Source organism: Fusarium oxysporum, chromosome IX (assembly GCF_013085055.1).
Source record: "Fusarium oxysporum Fo47 chromosome IX, complete sequence".
NCBI classification, from domain to species: Eukaryota; Fungi; Ascomycota; class Sordariomycetes; order Hypocreales; family Nectriaceae; genus Fusarium; species Fusarium oxysporum.
The window spans coordinates 2,178,411-2,195,646 of record NC_072848.1 but is presented as its reverse complement, the minus strand read 5'-3'; the positions used below and the strand labels follow the sequence as shown (position 1 = coordinate 2,195,646).

At 48.6% G+C, this 17,236-nt stretch overlaps 4 protein-coding genes and 2 non-coding genes across 6 annotated transcripts; 2 read left to right on the top strand and 4 right to left on the bottom strand.

Annotated features, from left to right (window-relative positions):
• Positions 1–704: 704 nt before the first annotated feature.
• Positions 705–3,662, bottom strand: FOBCDRAFT_231666 (thiamine diphosphate-binding protein). The gene is made up of 5 exons (XM_031190325.3): positions 3,248–3,662; positions 3,019–3,117; positions 2,897–2,964; positions 1,158–2,849; positions 705–1,106 (listed from the first exon to the last, which is right to left on the bottom strand). Exons 1-5 carry the CDS (start codon positions 3,382–3,384, stop codon positions 1,048–1,050), a joined length of 2,055 nt encoding a protein of 684 aa, XP_031034310.1. The 5' UTR covers positions 3,385–3,662; the 3' UTR covers positions 705–1,047.
• Positions 3,663–6,062: 2,400 nt separating this feature from the next.
• FOBCDRAFT_279392 (RmlC-like cupin domain-containing protein) lies at positions 6,063–6,497 on the top strand (the record flags this gene model as incomplete). The annotated part of the gene is made up of 1 exon (XM_031190323.2): positions 6,063–6,497. One exon carries the CDS (start codon positions 6,063–6,065, stop codon positions 6,495–6,497), a length of 435 nt encoding a protein of 144 aa, XP_031034308.1.
• A 75-nt stretch (positions 6,498–6,572) lies between these two features.
• FOBCDRAFT_231665 (acyl-CoA N-acyltransferase) lies at positions 6,573–7,778 on the bottom strand. Its single transcript, XM_031190322.3, has 2 exons — positions 7,039–7,778; positions 6,573–6,983 (listed from the first exon to the last, which is right to left on the bottom strand). The coding sequence occupies exons 1-2, from the start codon at positions 7,466–7,468 to the stop codon at positions 6,733–6,735; spliced, it is 681 nt and encodes a 226-aa protein (XP_031034307.2). The 5' UTR covers positions 7,469–7,778; the 3' UTR covers positions 6,573–6,732.
• Positions 7,779–7,881: 103 nt separating this feature from the next.
• Positions 7,882–7,967, top strand: FOBCDRAFT_t192. Its single transcript has one exon. It is a non-coding gene; the product is annotated as a tRNA-Lys (tRNA).
• Positions 7,968–8,775: 808 nt separating this feature from the next.
• Positions 8,776–8,900, bottom strand: FOBCDRAFT_t185. Its single transcript has one exon. It is a non-coding gene; the product is annotated as a tRNA-Lys (tRNA).
• A 2,244-nt stretch (positions 8,901–11,144) lies between these two features.
• On the bottom strand, positions 11,145–13,389 carry FOBCDRAFT_53153 (uncharacterized protein). Its single transcript, XM_059612234.1, has 2 exons — positions 12,948–13,389; positions 11,145–12,898 (listed from the first exon to the last, which is right to left on the bottom strand). Exons 1-2 carry the CDS (start codon positions 13,084–13,086, stop codon positions 11,196–11,198), a joined length of 1,842 nt encoding a protein of 613 aa, XP_059467847.1. The 5' UTR covers positions 13,087–13,389; the 3' UTR covers positions 11,145–11,195.
• Between the last annotated feature and the right edge of the window lie 3,847 nt (positions 13,390–17,236).

Genomic DNA, 17,236 nt, shown 5'->3' with positions numbered 1-17,236 from the left:
AGTTCTACAGAAACACTCACTCACAATGCAGGCATCTATTGAGGCGACTTTAAGAAATACAAACATGTTTTGTAATAAAAACAATGATTCTAATTCTCGGTAGAGAATACATGCTCTAAACTCAGTCTCAGAAGTGGACGGCAAGCTTCAAAGTTGTCTCCAATCGCAGCCCCCGCCCTCACAAGCTCGACTCAGATTGAAGTTCATCACCACCAAAGCGGATCTTCAACTATAATTCACCGATCTGACCATTTACACGCTTAAGAGGACAAGAGAATTGCTCGTCTAAATAATCGCAACGAAGATGAAGCTGCTATGCTGAGTAGTCGGGGCCGTCAGCTTCCAAACGCCGGGCTTGGTAATTGGGGACAAGCAAACACATGGCAATGTGTTGATGCGCGACATCTCTTCTTTATACATCCATTATCGGGCATCTAGTTTACAATTGCCTATAGTTCTTATGTAATTCAAGTGCGGTTGGAGTGGGATCATAAGGTCCTCAAAAGTTGTGCTCTTCAATAAGGCTTCAGGAGAGGAGACGTGCTTTTTGCCACATCTGTCAACCTTTCCCTCCCCACTGGGAGCCGAGTATATTCGACAACCGTTCTGTTCAAGCTGTCAAAAGACGTGGCGATTGATAGCCTCCACAAGAAGTGTCACACATTCAACAAAAACACACAAGATCCAAGGCGCAGTAGCTCAGGTATCATCACAACGACATTCATTATGTGGTGGTATATAAAAACGCCCTCGGCGTAACTCGTCATCCTCAATTTTTCACGCATCCTCGCGCGCATCATGTGCACATTGATCCTACACACGAACAAGTCCCTCCTCTCACACTCAATGCAATCCAGCCTCCAGCTTTTTTGTTGGCCTCTCAGGCGCTGATCGTCGTAGACCCCAAAAGGTACTTTTGCCCGCCGGCAAACCCCAGTAAACATAAAACTCCGCATGTAGATGGAATCAAGAAAGTTAAGAAAAAGGACACGATGGAATAGATGGTATCAGATTGGTTGCGGTTCGTAGTTAAGCTGGGGTTCAAGCTTAGCCGTGCAGACCGCAGGTACGCTCTCTCATCAGCTCACGTCTCTTCTTGTCCTTGGCTAAAATAGGGGTCAGCATTTACTTGTACTTTGTGAGAGCGTGTAACTTACCTCCGTCAAAGACGAGGAACTCATGTAGACCGGAACCGACGGGCACCATGGGCAGGACAGGGACCTTCTTGTCGGTGACGACCTCCAGCAGAGCAGGGCCGTCAGTGTTGATAAGCCACTTCAGGGCATCGACAACGTCCTCGGGTTTGGAGACACGTCGGTTTTGGACGCGCATGGCCTCGGCGAGCTTGATGAAGTCGGGGTTGCTCTGGTGAGTATGGGCATATCGATCCTCATAGAAGATGTTTTGCCATTGTGTGACCATACCCTGCTCCTCATTGTTAAGAACAATGACCTTGACGCCAATGTTGAACTGAGCAGCAGTGGAAAGCTCAGTCAGGGTCATGTTGAAGGAAGCGTCACCGTCGATGTCGATAACAAGAGCATCAGGCTGGGCAACCTTGGCACCAATGGCAGCAGGTAGACCGTATCCCATGGTGCCAAGACCACCAGAGGTGATCATGGATCTAGGGTGTCTCCATCGGAAGTGCTGAGCAGTCCACATTTGATGTTGACCGACACCAGTGGCGATGTAGGTCTTGTCCTTGCGGTCCGCAACAAGGTTGCTGAGCTCCTCAATCAGAGTCTGGGGCTTGATGAGACCGGAGCGCTCGGCACGCTCGTAGTCGGTCAGGGGCCACTTCTTCTTCCACTCGTTGATCTTGTTGAACCACTCCTTGCGGTCCTCCATGGTCTTGGACTCAACCAGAGGCAGGAGTTCCTTCAGGTTGGCGGCGACATCACCCTCGATGGCCTCGGTTGCCTGAACGACCTTGTTAATGTTCTTGGGCATAATCTCAAAGTGGACAATACCACCACGGCCCTCAGCAGCAGCGGCCTTGGCACCTGGGGCGAACTTAGCAATGCTTAGAGTAACACGGTCGTCGAATCGGGCACCGAGAGCGATGATAAGATCGGCTTCCTGCATGGCCATGTTGGCGTAAGCAGAACCGTGCATACCAAGCATGTGCAGGGACTTCTCGTCGAGTTCGTCGTAGGCACCTAGACCTTGAAGAGTAGTGGTAACGGGGATGGAGGACTTGTCAGCGAGCTCCTTGAGGATCTCGGGACCACCCTCGGAAAGAATGATACCCTGACCAGCATAAATGATGGGCTTCTTGGCCTTGTTGACGAGGTTGCCGACGCGCTGGAGGGCTCCCTCGAGCTGCTTCTTGGTCACATCCATAGCAGCGCGGGAAGCGGCACTAGGCAGAGAAGGCAGAGCAGTCTCGGTAGGGATAGCTCTCCGTAGGACACCGGCAGTGACATCCTTGGGAAGATCGACGAGGACGGGACCGGGGCGACCGCTGGTGGCGATCTCGAAAGCTTCGTTGATGCGTCGAGGAAGTTCGGCAACGTTCTTGACCATAACGTTCCACTTGGTGCATGCGCGAGAGATACCGACAACATCAGCCTCTTGGAAAGCATCACTGCCAATGGCAGTTGTCACGACCTGACCGGTGAAGACAACCATGGGTGTACCGTCAGACAGAGCATCCTGCATAGGTGTGATGACATTTGTAGCACCGGGACCAGATGTGACGAGAACAACACCGGGCTTGCCAGAAGCTCGGGCATAACCCTCAGCCATGTGGCCAGCACCTTGCTCGTGGCGAGGGAGGATAAAATCGAAGTGCTTTGAGTTGTAGATGGCATCGAAAACGGGGAGAATGGCACCGCCAGGGTATCCAACTATATTGAATCAGCATTATTTGCGGCATGTAAGACGGCGGACGTACAGATGTGTTTCACGCCATGTCGGAGCATCATCTCGTGGAAGATTTCACCACCAGTCTTTCCAATGAAACTGCCAATCGTTTGTCAGAATATGTCATCACATTGAGCTTGGAAGGTTGCATACGACTCATCCATGTCGTTTTTCCGGGGGTTGACCAGAGGCTGGACATTGTTCTGGTTCTTCTCGACATTAAACCCTGGGCTAGGGATATCGCGTGCAGGTCTACAATTGTATGCATTAGCATTTGTTGTCTTCAATTACTTTTTGTAAAGCGCGCGCGTGGGAATTTTGCCCCAATGTCAGGTACCAGACGCGGGGCAACGCACAACCGCCACCAAAAGTGTCAACTTACGCAGCAGCAGTAGATTGATTCCTGGTACTGGCGACCTTCTTTGAAGTGTGAACGGAAGCAACGGCTGATGTGGTGGTGAAAGATCGGGCATTGGCGACGGCCCGGATGGCCTTTGCGGCCTGGCGAGTTCGGAGCATTGTGGAGGTGAAGAGCTCGGTGAGAGGGAGAGCAGTTAGAGAGGAGCCACGAGGCTCAAGAAGCGCAAGATGTTTGGAGATCAAGAGTCGACGATCAATTGAAAACCTGGAGGGGAGGGACAGGGGAGAAAACTGATCGCGAGAGTGTTTGGAGGCGAGAAGAGAAAAAAGTGTTTTGAGTTTCGCCCGCTAAAAAAGGCCAGAGAAACGAGGGCGAGCCCGGGGGAAAATATCACAGCGAGCACCTCAGCAATTGTTCATCGGAGGGCCGGTGGCCGGGGTGGGGCTAAGGTCAAGTGTGGGGTTGAAGATAGGTGACTCCCCTAGGTGGTGTCAAAAAGGTCTAAAACGCGAAGGCCAAATTTGTACTGCAATGTGGACTCCCGTGTCAGATATATTTTGTCACCCTTATGCTCCCCCAGCCTAATCGAGGTGGGATTACTGTTACAGGGGCATCGCAGTTGTCCAGACCTGATGGTGGCCTGCTAAGCCAATCAGGGTCTAGATGAATGGCCGATATCGCCACCTACCCAGACCCTCAGATTGGCTGGATTGGCTGCGAGAACGGCCTAGCTGGGCCTCTAGCAGCGTTAGCTGGACCAAGGGAACGCAAAATCGACTCAGTTTTGAACTATGGCAGTTATTCTGGCGTTGTATCTACCGTTTCTCAGACCATGACATTTGCCGACGTTGGAGGGCATTGACTCATTGCAACGGAAACAATGTGCTCACCATTATCTCCATCTCATCCTCAGACCCTGTATGTGACATTAGTGCTCTGACGTCGGGGAAGAGGTGAGCGGGGGGAACTTGGTCCTGCAGCTCCCTTAATCCTCCACTACCCTTTCCGCCTTAGCTTGAGATGGATCTGTGCATTCGGGGCCATTTCGACTCCCGATTTTTGCCTCTTGTTTCTGGCATGAAGGGATTCCCAGAATTGTACTTGACTAAGATAACATTTACAGTGTCCGGTTTACCTATTACTCAATGACTCTTAAGAAGCCCAAACTCAGTCAATTGTAATATTATCAACGCCGCGAATTGTTCCTGATGGTGGTGTTCATTTCGGATCTTGGCCGCTGCCATGTGAAGATGGCACATCTCTTGGTCCTGTTTTCGGCGATGGCGAGGCCCATATTTTACAGCTTCCCCACAAACTCCAACCTCTTGATCTTGAATGAGGCTCATAACAACAAGATATCGTCGATCCCACCAAATGAACATCTCGACTGCTTTTTTTTCCTCTCTCGTATTTTGGACTTCAGAGTGTAGCTTATAGACATTGAAAGAAATCCTTGGTAGTCGGACATGTCAACGATAACTTAGGGAAGTAAAACTTGAGACCTCGATTCTAAGCGACGAAAATCATAAGCTTTTGAAAAGCCCAGGTGTTTCTTCGACTACCTAGTTACTTTGATCCCTATATCCAGCATCTGAAGTTTTGTTGCTCTCCGAGGCATATCTCTTCTGATTAATATCACCGAGTTGGTTGACTTGGACAAGACGACAGTCCATAGAGCCTCAGGTGACAGATAGTCGAGAAAGAGCAGTATTACCTTGTTAAGCCGCCCTCTTCAGGATGTAATTTCGCTTGAGATGTATGAAAAGTTGGGGCTGGATTACTCGTCTTGCAGATGCCCAAGTCATGGTGATACCCTTCACCATGAAATTTAATCCTACGCAAGCCTTGCCCGTATTAGACGACTTGAACTGAAGGAACCAAAAGCCAGAACAGTCCATTCAAAATGAGACTTCTGTTTTTTTGCTTTTGGTCTGGGACTGGAGAATTTGGGCTGGTGGTGCTGTTAGCTTGGCCAGGTAATCAACTGAATTGAGTCCCATGACAATCAAAGCTCAAGAGGACCTCTTCCCTAATTCCTCCCCTCATACTTGTGGTTTAAGCTATCATGCACTTGAGAAATATCTCTTTTGGCCAAGACAGATATCGGGAGTTGCTGCATCTCGAGAATCTTGTGGCCAGCTCCAAGGTCGTGTGTAGGGCGTGAAACAAATCTCAGTAGTTTGCAACTGCCTACGTTCCTACTTTATAAACACTATGCAGTTGAACCATTGGCTCATTCATTTAACTTTACGATTCGACTATTTACGCCACCACTTAATAGGTCCAAGCCTCATCTGGAAGCTTATCATTTCGTCAAAGTTGATGACTCACCCATCTACAGCGTCCAGTAACTTATTTGTGAGAATACCAATCTCTGCGAGCGAAGATAAGCATTTATCAAGCCAAGAAAACTATCTCGCAACCCTAATCATTAGCTAATGCAAGACTTGATCTCCTAGATCAGTTCCGAGTCTAGTGCATCTGTCACAACAACTTAGTTGACGTTTATTGGTGCGAACCCCTCAATGATGTGGCTCGTCCATCATTATCACATATAATTCTGGAGACTTTCGGCAGACAGATCGTGTATGTTTACCCTTTATGGTTATCGGACCGTGTAGTTTTTCTGTTTGCGTCAGATGATGTGTGTAAGGCATCGTCAACCCTGTCTCAAGTTTGAGATACAATGTTGGGCCTGGTATCAGACATTGAGCTATAAGAAGTTGTCTCCCCATTGAAATTCCTGGACCTCTCTGCGCATAACATTGTTTATATTATCCCACCTTCTCATTGTTTCTTTCGCTGCATCGATTGGCTGGTTGCTGCCATCCTTGACATGTCTTCCCATAAGCCGCTGATCATCGACGTTGGTGCCCAGTCGCAAAATACGCCATCTTCGTTTGCTGAGAAGGAACGAGGAAACGCAACCTGGCACACTCTCTTGTCTTCACCAGGAACAAAAACTACTTCACTTACTGGAGGCATTGCGACATGTCCTCCTCAAGGAACCTTAGCACTGCATCGCCACAAGCAAGCAGAGCTCTACTACATTCTATCTGGGTCTGGAGAAGTTCAAGTTGAAGGAGAAAGATACCCAGTTTCCAAGAATAATCTTGTTTGGATACCAGGAGATGCAGAGCATGGAGTGTTCTGCAGCGACAACGAGCTGAGCTGGCTTTACGTTTTCCCCGAGGATAGCTTTGATAATATTGTGTATCGATTCACTAGTGAGGTGAAGGAACTTGCTGGAAAGATCAAATCCAAGCTATAGGAATACGTAGACATAGAGTTGGGTCTACTAGTATCAAGTCATGTATATATGAGATACAGTATTCAGCGAGTGCCAAGAAAAGACGTGCATTAGTTTATAGAAATAGCCGTATCAATCTCAACTAGTCCCCGCTGGACCAACAAATGACAGGGCGAGCCACTGAACGTCTGTTGGTTCTTTGAGCAGGAGAAGTCGTTGAGATGTAGTTAAAAGACGGTCCACGAGCTTCCTGCCATCACTTTTCAGCTTTCTTTCTCAAGTAAAAGGTCTCGTAAAGTTTATCAACCCCGAAGTAACTCATACTCTGGCTCTTCTCCTCGAGCAGCTCAAACCCATGCTTCAAGTAGAGACCCAGGGCTCGTCGACCCATGGCCACGATGATAACATCAAGACCTAACTTCTTGGCTTCTTCGAGACCTGAGTTGACGAGTAAACTGGCTAGTCCTTTTTGTTGATGATCTGGATGAACGCAGAGGTAGTGTAATTCTATTGGGCGTCAGGTTTAACCAGGTCGATGGAACAGGCTCTTCATGGCTCTTACCCATGTCCCTTTCCTGTTTGTGCTTCTCTCTCCAACCGTCGATATGATCATCCAATTTATCGTTATCCTCACGCGGATTCCAGTCGGTTTCCGCATGACGCTTTGCAAAAACTTCCCTCTGCTCATCGCTTACATCCGGCGTTTGCGCTTCAAGCCAAGCGTCTTTGTGAGACTCGGGGAGGATCCACCGTGCGTACCCAACAATGTCTCCGGTTTGGAGATGAACTATCTTTTGATGCCTCCGGATTTCTCTGTTGGTGAGCAAGTTCTTGGGGCTTCGATCTGCGATACTCTGGATCAAGGATTCGCGAGTTCTGTTAGTCCATGATAATCTCCACCATGCTTCTTCAAAGAAGGCTGAGACCTGGCTCTGCGCAATGAGTAGGCCGTCCTCCACGCGGCATGGCGACTGAAGCTGATAGCCCGACATTGTTCGAGAACTCAAATTACGATAATGGGAGAAAGGTTGAATGTGAGATCAGTATTCAGAGGGCCACGTAGTCTCGGGAGAATTCAAGGACCTTTTGTCTAGTCGGATCCTACAAGCCCTTGTCGACGGCGCAAGGGTGTACAGCGTTATCTCATTGGAGTTGGCGTCTATCCAACATGCTTCTAGACCGCCAAGCCGATGCTACACCATACCAAGGTACTGTGAGAAAGAAGTGGCTTCAGTGAGACAAGTGCGAGTAAAGAGCCAGTACAGAAGCTCTAAAGCCTCAATCAAGAGAGTGTTATCTGCGGACAACGTGGAAGGACCAAAAGAGGAAGCTGCAATGCTGCACGCACCTGCCGCAACTGCGAATAGAATCCAAATTATGGGGTGCATTCTTCCAACCAGTCAAATCCCGCGTGACGCAATTGGTTAGCGTGTCAGACTTTTACAAAACATTGAAATCTGAAAGTTACGAGTTCGAGTCTCGTCGTGGGAGGTTTTTTTGATCCTTTTGATGTTTTCTAATTATGCTCCTCGTCAAGGAGAATCGATTGAGATATTTTTCATGTCGATCCAATGCGTTTTGATGGAGTTGTAAGCATATGAAGTCTGGAGAACATATAGAGTGGGTGGGGCAAAGATGGACGCTTAACTCCACTCATTGTTTCGGGCCACGTGACACCTGTCCAACACTCTGAGGAGCGAGACTGTTAATAAATAAGTCGGGGAACATGGTCACTCGAATGGAGATTTTATCTGCTTGACCTGACGTTCTCAGCAGCTGGGGATAACAGATGGGGCAGTTGGCGCATCGATAAGCAACATTCTTTTTCCTTGTCAACATACTTCTGTGGAGTTGTCAATTGAAGTTCCAAGACGCTTCCAGGGAAAGCCTGGAAATTTATCAGTTTGTAATTTATAGCACTTAATCAAGGAGAGAGATTACCTAGACTATTACCAAGCTTATATTCACAAGCTATTGCAGACAAATCCAAGGTCGAATTACCATGCTGGGCTGGCTCTCTGCTATCCATTCCGGCGCCGGGGATCCACTTCGCTTCTTGCGCCGTGCCGAACCCGACACACAAGATCGATTTGAGATATCAAGAACTCATATCGTGGAATCAGCCGTGTTAGGAGCCACCATTAAAGTGCTCGGGAATTCCGCTTGTGCTCCATGGTCCTCGAAAAATAAAAGGTGCTAGCCGGGGGTTTCACAGCCAAAAACAGCCCGGCTCTAGTTTTGCGCGTCAGCCCAGAGTCGAAAACTCTGGACAAAGAAAGTGCAAAAAAGAGATGCTTCATAGCAGCTACTGGTTTCGATCCAGTGACCTCCGGGTTATGAGCCCGGCTGGGATATGTTAGTACTCTGTTATTGAGTCATATAGTGGAGAAGAAACATACCGCGCTTCCACTGCGCCAAGCTGCTTTGCTTGAGCTTTGCTGGTGAAAGGCTGCGTTTTGAACCAGTATAAGTAGGCACCCCATTCACGTGAACTCAGTCCCAGGAACAAACACAGCACGCTTTCATGCCAGACTTTGTTGTTTATTGGGTTATTCTACCATAGGTCATGCCTCTAGCAAACTGTGAAACGTTCTGTCTGTCTCTGCATCGTGATCGACATTGCATGGATGACCTCTTGCCTTGGTGTTCCTATCCACAGCATCCCTCAACGACGACGACTGTGTGACTCGGTCACCAATTCTCCAAAATGATCCCATTTGACATGGGACTCCGTCTTTGCATTTTGCTCGAAGGCTCGAGTCTACTGTCACTCAACCTTGGCTCTTCGCACTTTGGATGCTTCAAGGCGTACTGCGAATACCATTCACACGTGACCTCCCTTTCGTTCTATCTGAATTCTGTATATTTTCAGACCTTTTGACCAATCTGTAGACTGCTTTTTGCTCATATCGCAACCTCTAGGGTCGTCAGAGACTTCTTATCTCGCTCCCACCACCACCCGTTGGACGTCAAGGGTCGCGATGCCAATCAGCCAGTCCAAACAGCACAACGAAAGGCGACATCTCCGACAGAATATTGCACTGCATTTTTACCACCTTCTTATTTTCCCATAGATACAACCTGTGGTTCATCACCAGAGCTCATGGTCACGCACGCTGTCCCTCTGCTGAGCCACGCCTTGTGACTGCTGTGACTCACAAACAAAACCGTAATTCTGCCACCTTACAGCCCCTCAAGAAAAGAAAGGCTTTGGAGTGACGAAATCCACTGCGACTTCTTTCCTTTGTCACTGATCTGTGACTTTACTGTTAATTGCCCTGTTATTTTCACGATGCTCCCGCCTCGCTAATATACCTTGACCCCGGCAACTGTCACTCGGCCAGTATATCACCATTTCTCATACAAAGTTTATTCTCAAGATACCTGTGGGTTTTTAAACCTCAATTTCTTCCTCTGGGGGTATCATCTTCTTTATCGGCGCAGTTTTGGCCTTCCATCATCTTCACAGGAACTTCGGGAGATTCATGGGACGATGAAACTTTCTGACATCAAGCTAGCATACTGGACATAACTCATCTAAAGTTCCACTAAGTCTATACTAAATTTACCTAAGTCTTTTCACCCCTTAGGATAGAGGTCTCAAGTTTTCTTGCCTATCGTAGAGGAGCATCATGCTGTCAATCACTTCAGGAGGCGATCACCATATGTGAGTAGATAACATGTAGGCTGACACCAAACTCCAGGTCATTAAGTTCTGGCCTGTATCAGACTTCCCATTCGTTATTTCGCGCGGAATGACATATACCATAAGCACCTTGGACTAAGATACGGTCGAGATCTGCCTCCCATGTCGAGGGTGCCCCGTTGTGGGAAGCGGCATCAAGTGTTGCTTCAGCCGCTTTGTTCTAATCACAATTTTATGTATAAAGCCTATCTGTTGAGACTGTTACATGGAAATGGACAGCTGTCCATCACAATTCTCAATTCAGTTATCCCGGGACACGTATGTCATTAACAGTAGTATGATTTAACATCAAGGCATGATTGCAAGATCGAATCGACACAGTACATGAGTTTCAGCGAGGCACAAGCATGACCATTCACTCAAGTACAGATAGCAAGATATTGTTTGGTTGTGTGGCCAGTCAATACAGCCCAAGACTTCACTCATGCGAACGACACAAAAGATATTCTCCAAGATTCTATTAATTCATATATCTTGCTGACATGCTTCCTTCCCTATCTATTCATATGTATCCCGCCAGAGCAAATATCCTCAATTGCTTGCTGGCCTCACACAAGGGTATCTGCCAATCCCAGTATAGTAATCCACGCATAAAACCGCCCGAAAGATGCAATATTCAACAGAGAGAAAACAAAAACATGCTGCAGTTAAACAATTCTGTGCCCTATGCAGCGTTCCATGACTTTGGTTTCCCGTCTCATCTCATTCCATCCTTCTTCAACACCGTGGTATCTCAAAGCAAACAAATGACTAACAATGACACTCAAGAAAAGACAAAAAAGAAATAGGTATGTGGTTGTCCTGGTATATCCAGGACAGACAAAAAGGAAATGTGCAACAAGAGAAAGTTCGTCAGATAGTGGAGGATGGGTATCCCGTCGTTATGTTCCTCGTCCTCCTCTTCAGGGGTGATTATTAGTACAGATATATGGTAATGCAGAGCTTGAGAAAAAGAGAATAAATGAAATCATGATGCTCAAAGAATGCTTTTCCGTTCCGAGATTAAAAACGCCTTATAGTCTCATGTCCCCGTCATCCAAGTAAAATGTCGTGGGTGAGCCGAACTGTTGCTGTTGAGCCTGGGGCATAAAGCCAGGGTTTGATGTGTACCCTTGTTGGTGGTGGCCCATTCGCATTGGTAGTTCGTAACCCGCAGGCATAGACGTGGGAATCATCTCGGCATACATGGCTGGCACAGGAGGGACAGCCTCGTGCTCGGAAGCAGGGCTTCCATACACGCTTGTCTTCTTCTTAGGACGCAAGTTTTCGAGGCTTAGTCTCTTGCCCCAAGATCCAGGTCGCTTTGAAGGAATAGGTGTAGCAGGGCGAGCAGCTACAGGTTGTTGGGGGGGCATGTAGACGTTGGACATGACAGTGTCTTGTTGGGGGAAGTGCTGTTGCATGCCAGTCATGTCCCATTGTTGCTGAGGAAGCTCTTGACCAGGCAGGATGTAGGTCATGGAAGCATCAGCAAAGGTGTTCATCTGGTCAGGAGCAAACTTGGGTGCGTCCACTGGCCAGACATGCTCGTTAGGAATGGGGAACGGTGTTCCAGGATGAGGGCCAGCAGTGAGATCATCGTGAACCATAGGCTCAGGAAGACCGTCCATTGGTGTCGTGGGTCGAGTCTCCTGCTTGATGCGTCGGGCAGGGAACGAAGGTGCCTCCGGTGTTTGAGGAGCCTGCTTCGTCACAGTGACCATGGGTGTGTTGGTCTCACTGGTCTCGGCCGCCGTGGATTGAGCACCATCGGCATGGCCAACTGTGTCCATCAAGCATTGAGATCGGAAGGGCAGAGAGAACTGCAAGTCAATCTCGCTTGGTGGTGGTGTAGTAGGACTGGTGAAAGGCGATGTGCCCAGGATGAAAGCAAGACGCACAAGTGTCGAGATATCCTCACCAAGATGACGGGCCTCAAGCATACGCTTGAGATCACCGGAGGAGCGAGGGCGCCATGTGAGTTGCATTCTCTTCTCCTTGGGCCAGATGCAAGTTTTGAAGACAGACTTGACCTTGGACTGACGCATGAGATTGTGCACTTGAACCTTGTACTCCCAGTTGTTCACATCAAAGCCATCCTCAAAGTGCTTAGCGATATGCTCAAAGTACTTGTCGCGGCTAGATGAAGCCTGGTCGTTGGACGAAGCCTCAAAGACACGGTCCTTGCAGCTAGCAAATCCACAACCAAAGACAACCTGAGGGCACAGCTCGGTCTTTGCAGTGCTGTTAGGGAGAGCGTCCATACGGTGTGTCTCCTTGGCGTGAGTGCTGTAGGCTCGCTCAGTAGCGAAAGAGAGATGGCAGCCCTTGGTCTTGCAAAGCCAAGTCACATCAGCACCGTGGAAATTGTAAAGATGCTTCTTGAAATCACTTTTCCTGCCGAAACCAACGGGGTTGTTGTCCAAGAAGCACATGGGGCACTGATATTTCTTAGAGGTTGGTGTGACATGCCGGGGCGACGGGTGAGAGGTGACATCGCATGAAGGGATGGGTGACTGCATGAGATTGGGCGAGTCGAGCCATGTGCGATCGGCAACTTTACCGATCTCACCTTCATGAATCGAGGGAACGTCGCCTGCGTTATCCTGCCATGTTGATTGGGTTCGAATCGAGGCCGCATCGGATCGTGCATGAGAGGCCTCAGAACTGCTCCATGCTAGTGAGGGAGCGCTGGTGTTGCTGAGGAGTGTCGATGCTGAAAAGGTAGAGGCTCGGGCTGTTAATTGTTAGCAGGGCTTACATTGAATTGTGTGGAAATCACTCACATCCAGCACCCAGACCGCTTAGAGCGCATACGAGACTTGAGACGCCGTAGCGACGGGTAAGCCCCAAGAGGATCTGCTGGTCCTCTTCGGACAGAGGCCTCACTTGGTCCTCTTGAACTGGAAAGGGAAACATGTTCATGTTGTGATTGAAGAGTGCTCGAGGCTCGGTCGACAGTGCGATAACGCGCACTCAGCGCTTGAGTGACTTATCAACAATGACTCGAACAAAAGAACAATGGCTCGTGTCGAGGTCGATGTCAGCAATAGAAAACACTCGCCGACGATGTGACTATCATCAAGTTTGAGTCGGCGAGGTCGAGTCGACAGTCAAGTTTGCGAGGCGTCGTGAAGGCCTGGCGATACCAAGGAGCGTCGATTAGGTGAGTTAACGTCCGGCGATAATAGATCAGCAAACACGGTTCGAGAGAGTCGAGTCGTGTGAGTGAATGCGAAACGAGGGGAAATCGACAGCCCGCGACGATTAGTGTTTGGTAGTTTAGTCGTTGAGTCGTAAACTGAGAACGCTGTGGAATGTGATGCGATAGTTGCAAGTCTGTGGGTGGGTATGTATGTATGTGATTAAAGCAAAGAGCAGAGCAGATCAATTAGTGTAAGAGTGAAGAATAGACGACGAGACGAGACACGACGAGACACGCAAGGGTCCTTGTTTGAAGATGGGGGAGCCAGACATAAAAGTATGGGTAGGCCAGGTAATAGAGAGGGTCAGTCAGTCAGTCAGTCAATATCAGTCAGAGGGGAAGAGGGAGAATAGAGCAGATGAGGTGTAGGCAGTAGGAGGGCAGGGGAGAGAGACTAGAGAGAGACAGAGGTAGAGACAGGACAGAAGAGGGAAAGTCCTTCTAGAAGCTTTCTTCGAATCCCTGGACTTGGGTGAGACATTGTAACGGGCTTGCCGGAGTGATCGCTCACAGTCGACCCACGCTTGGCTTATCCATGTCCTGGCTAGTCTGAGGGCTAGTGACTCCGTCAACCAGGGGGTTCCCTGTTCATCACCAAGGCCGTTTCAGGAACGTCATTCGCTCAGAGATACTCTGTTTTTGCAGCAGACGGAGAATCAAGTGACGTGCCTGTCGATGATGTACTTCTTTGGAGTTTCACATGAGATGGGATCAACAGGGACCCAGTGATGCTCTTTTGACACAATACCCAATATTGTACATCGTATGCTTTGCACTTAACTATACCCACAACAGTGGCTTTTAAGCCATTCAGGCGTGCCTTACTAAATACTCGATAGCCCGATTAACTTGTTCCTCGCTCTTTTTGGGTGTGCTAAAGTGACCACTGCCCTAGACTAGTATAGTAAGGTCTGTTATGGTCAGGCTGGGTAGCAACGGGGCTACCAAGTCGAGTCCGACTGAATTGCGACACCATGGATGATGGATCCCATTAAAAAATTCGGCTGGAGCTCCCGATAACTCATCTCATCTCTGCAGTGAATCTTAAAAGTGCAGTGTCTGCTGTGCTGTACCCAAAAATAATAAGGGCCTGCGCCAGCAAATTACGTACTTCTGTTTCCGGGCGTGAGATATTATTACATTATTACGTAGACGGGCATGACACGACCTGCTGAAACAGTTCTGCCGTCTTTCTAGAAGAAGTTGCATGCAAGAGAGATTACATGACATTTGCTTTTCAGCGCGATACAACATTGAATACGGAGTATTAATGGAGGGTTGATGATTTCATGGTGGACTCCTTTTTCTTGTCTTGTCTTGTCCTGTGCTTTGAGGTCAGTGAGTTCATCACATCGACAACCTGATGAACCCTGCTCTTCCTCGCTTCGGGTTCGTTTGTTTCTCGAGTCCTTGGAGAGTCCAAGTGCCGCTCAAAACCGTTGACACCTGCGGAGTAGACTATGACCAGAAGTTGTACGTAACCGAATGAAACCCAACTCTAGCACTTGATCACGCACAAAGTTTAGTTAGTCAGAACAACTCTATCGCTACCAATCCCCTAACGAGCATAAAACGTGGCTTCCGAGTATCGGTCACCCTCTCCACTCGACTCTTCAGAGAAGACCAAGAAAAAGCCAAGACCCCGTAATAGTAAAGCGCATCAGCAATAACGCGGGCCAGCAGACGACCCTGTTTCAGCGGGAAATGACGATGGGCCAATCTCTGGCGTCTGCTGTGAAAGACGGCGTCTGAATGGCCTGCCGAGACTTTACGGTGCGGAGTCTGGAGGGTTGCCTTTTGATCGTATTGGCCTGGGCATGGGGGGTCATGACACGAGCCTGGTCAGTGTCTAAGCCACTTTGGAGAGGTGAGCCCCCTGTAAATGGGAATTTGGTTGAGGAAGGGAACCCTCAGTAAGAAAAAAAAGTTGCAGAGAAGGAAGAAAAAAGAGGTCAAAACATTTGATCAGTGTGGATGCTGGTGTGAGGTGAGTGGTGACATGCTCGCCCAGCTACGGTGAGAGTCCTTGGCAAGATGACTACTAACTTCACTTTCAACCCCATCTCATGATGATGATGATGATGTTGAAGATGATTGTCTGTACAACGATGGTGCTGCAGCCTCGTTCCCAGTAAATTGAACCCCCCAAAAGTCGACAGCAACGCCATTTCCGTAAAACAACAACTCAAAAAAAAGAAAGGAGGCCCCAAACTTCAGTGCGACAGGTCACTTCACTGAAGACGTTGTGCCGTATCTGGCTGGTTAGGGTTTGTGTTTGCCTTTGCTTTGTTTCATCTCGCGTTCTGACCGCTTCCCTGTGGCGTTTGCTTTTTCTTCTCGAAAATTTCTGGGCCTTTTTCTTATTCAACGCGACACGAGTGGTTGCTGGCTTGCCAGAGCATCAGTGGGTTGAAATTACAATGCGTTGCTTGATGGAGGGACGGATATAGTACTGTTTGGGTAGCTCACTCATGCAACCGATGCGTTTCGGGCACCATGATCAGCACTGTAGATCCTGAGCCATAGCCGTTGGATTGGATTGGACTGGATTGGCCCTTGCTTGCTTGTGCTCTTTGCTTGTGCTCTTTGCTTGCTCTCACGGTTGCCTCATGATGGTATACCCTTGTAAGTTAAAGGCAAAAGGCTGGGGTAACAGAGAGATGATGTGCTGTGCTGCATTGCATTGATGAATCGCCCACCAACAATTCAATCAATATTGTGACATGCCTACTGCAAAACGCGACAGGCCTTTCTTCTCCTTCTGTTCTTGTCGTTTGCGAGGCATCCTATCCTCTATCGGGAACCCTTGTCATTAACCCAAGTCTTCCGATTTGCCCGTGCTGGTGCATCACTAAGTTATCATGTAACTCATTTACCCTAGGACCTGAGGACTTGTTCAGCTCATATCCCCGCAACCACTAGAGTCGAGACCACTCTAATACCACGCCACGATGGAACGTTATGACTTATGGAGCAAGATTCATCCGTGGAGCATAGCCTCACGAAGCCTTCGTCGATGATGCTGAATGATGATGAATCAGTCACGCTCTTGATCAACATCAAACTCGAGTGAAGGAAGTGGAGGGAAGAGGTGAAACCTCCTGTAACGCTCTCCCACGTGGTCCACCCGTCCTGTAGATCTTTGTCTAGACCTGGAGACACAACCTTAACTTACAGAGCAAAGGAGTTGTCCGTCGGCTGCTCTTTAATGTGTCCGTGTCAAGCAATCAACTCAACTGGAGGGCAGCCAAGTCCACCAGTTCTTATCACAGCATCGCAGCCATTCCCCTTCTTGGTCCGCACTCCACGTGGAGGTTATGCAGGTCCCCTATCTCCAGCATCCCTAAGAGTTTCACTTGACCTCCAACTTACATACAGCCTGTTGTCCAGAGAACCCCTGTCAGGGATAACCCTCTTTCTTGCCTTTCCATTGAGCTCAAGGAAACAACGCCAAAAGCTGACATCTATTTTTGCCTGCCTCTAACTCACTCATGTTCTCGGACGTCAAGCCACAAACTCATGTAAACACATTCTGTGACATTTCGACATGCACTGTAATCAAGAATGACAAGCCGCCATAAACTTTCTCTGCCGCGGCATCATCTATTCTGGGTTTATCGGGAGAGCCTCCCGCAAGCCCCAGGTCCTTATCTCGACCTCGCGGGGATCCTTGTCGTAGAGAGTGCTTAGGCCTCGTTTGTGAAGCTGGTTTCCGTCCGGGCTTTTGACTGTGCTTCAGCGTTCCTGTATATGCCGCTTGCTATTTTTCATCCCAAAGAGCGGCACTGATCACTTGGTGACTCTGCTTCTTGACCATTAACAGGATGAAATAAGACGCCATGAAACATTTTTAGAAGAGAGCTAGGTGAC

Bases quoted from the DNA above. Each gene is read 5' to 3' on its own strand.
- FOBCDRAFT_231666 (XM_031190325.3), bottom strand. From the start codon at position 3,384: ATGCTCCGAACTCGCCAGGCCGCAAAGGCCATCCGGGCCGTCGCCAAT. The intron at 2,965-3,018 runs GTATGCAACCTT...AACGATTGGCAG, and splicing joins AAAAACGACATGGATGAGTC to TTTCATTGGAAAGACTGGTG. The intron at 2,850-2,896 runs GTACGTCCGCCG...GATTCAATATAG, and splicing joins ACATGGCGTGAAACACATCT to TTGGATACCCTGGCGGTGCC.
- FOBCDRAFT_231665 (XM_031190322.3), bottom strand. From the start codon at position 7,468: ATGTCGGGCTATCAGCTTCAGTCGCCATGCCGCGTGGAGGACGGCCTA. The intron at 6,984-7,038 runs GTAAGAGCCATG...GACGCCCAATAG, and splicing joins CAAACAGGAAAGGGACATGG to AATTACACTACCTCTGCGTT.
- FOBCDRAFT_53153 (XM_059612234.1), bottom strand. From the start codon at position 13,086: ATGAACATGTTTCCCTTTCCAGTTCAAGAGGACCAAGTGAGGCCTCTG. The intron at 12,899-12,947 runs GTGAGTGATTTC...AACAATTAACAG, and splicing joins AAGCGGTCTGGGTGCTGGAT to CCCGAGCCTCTACCTTTTCA.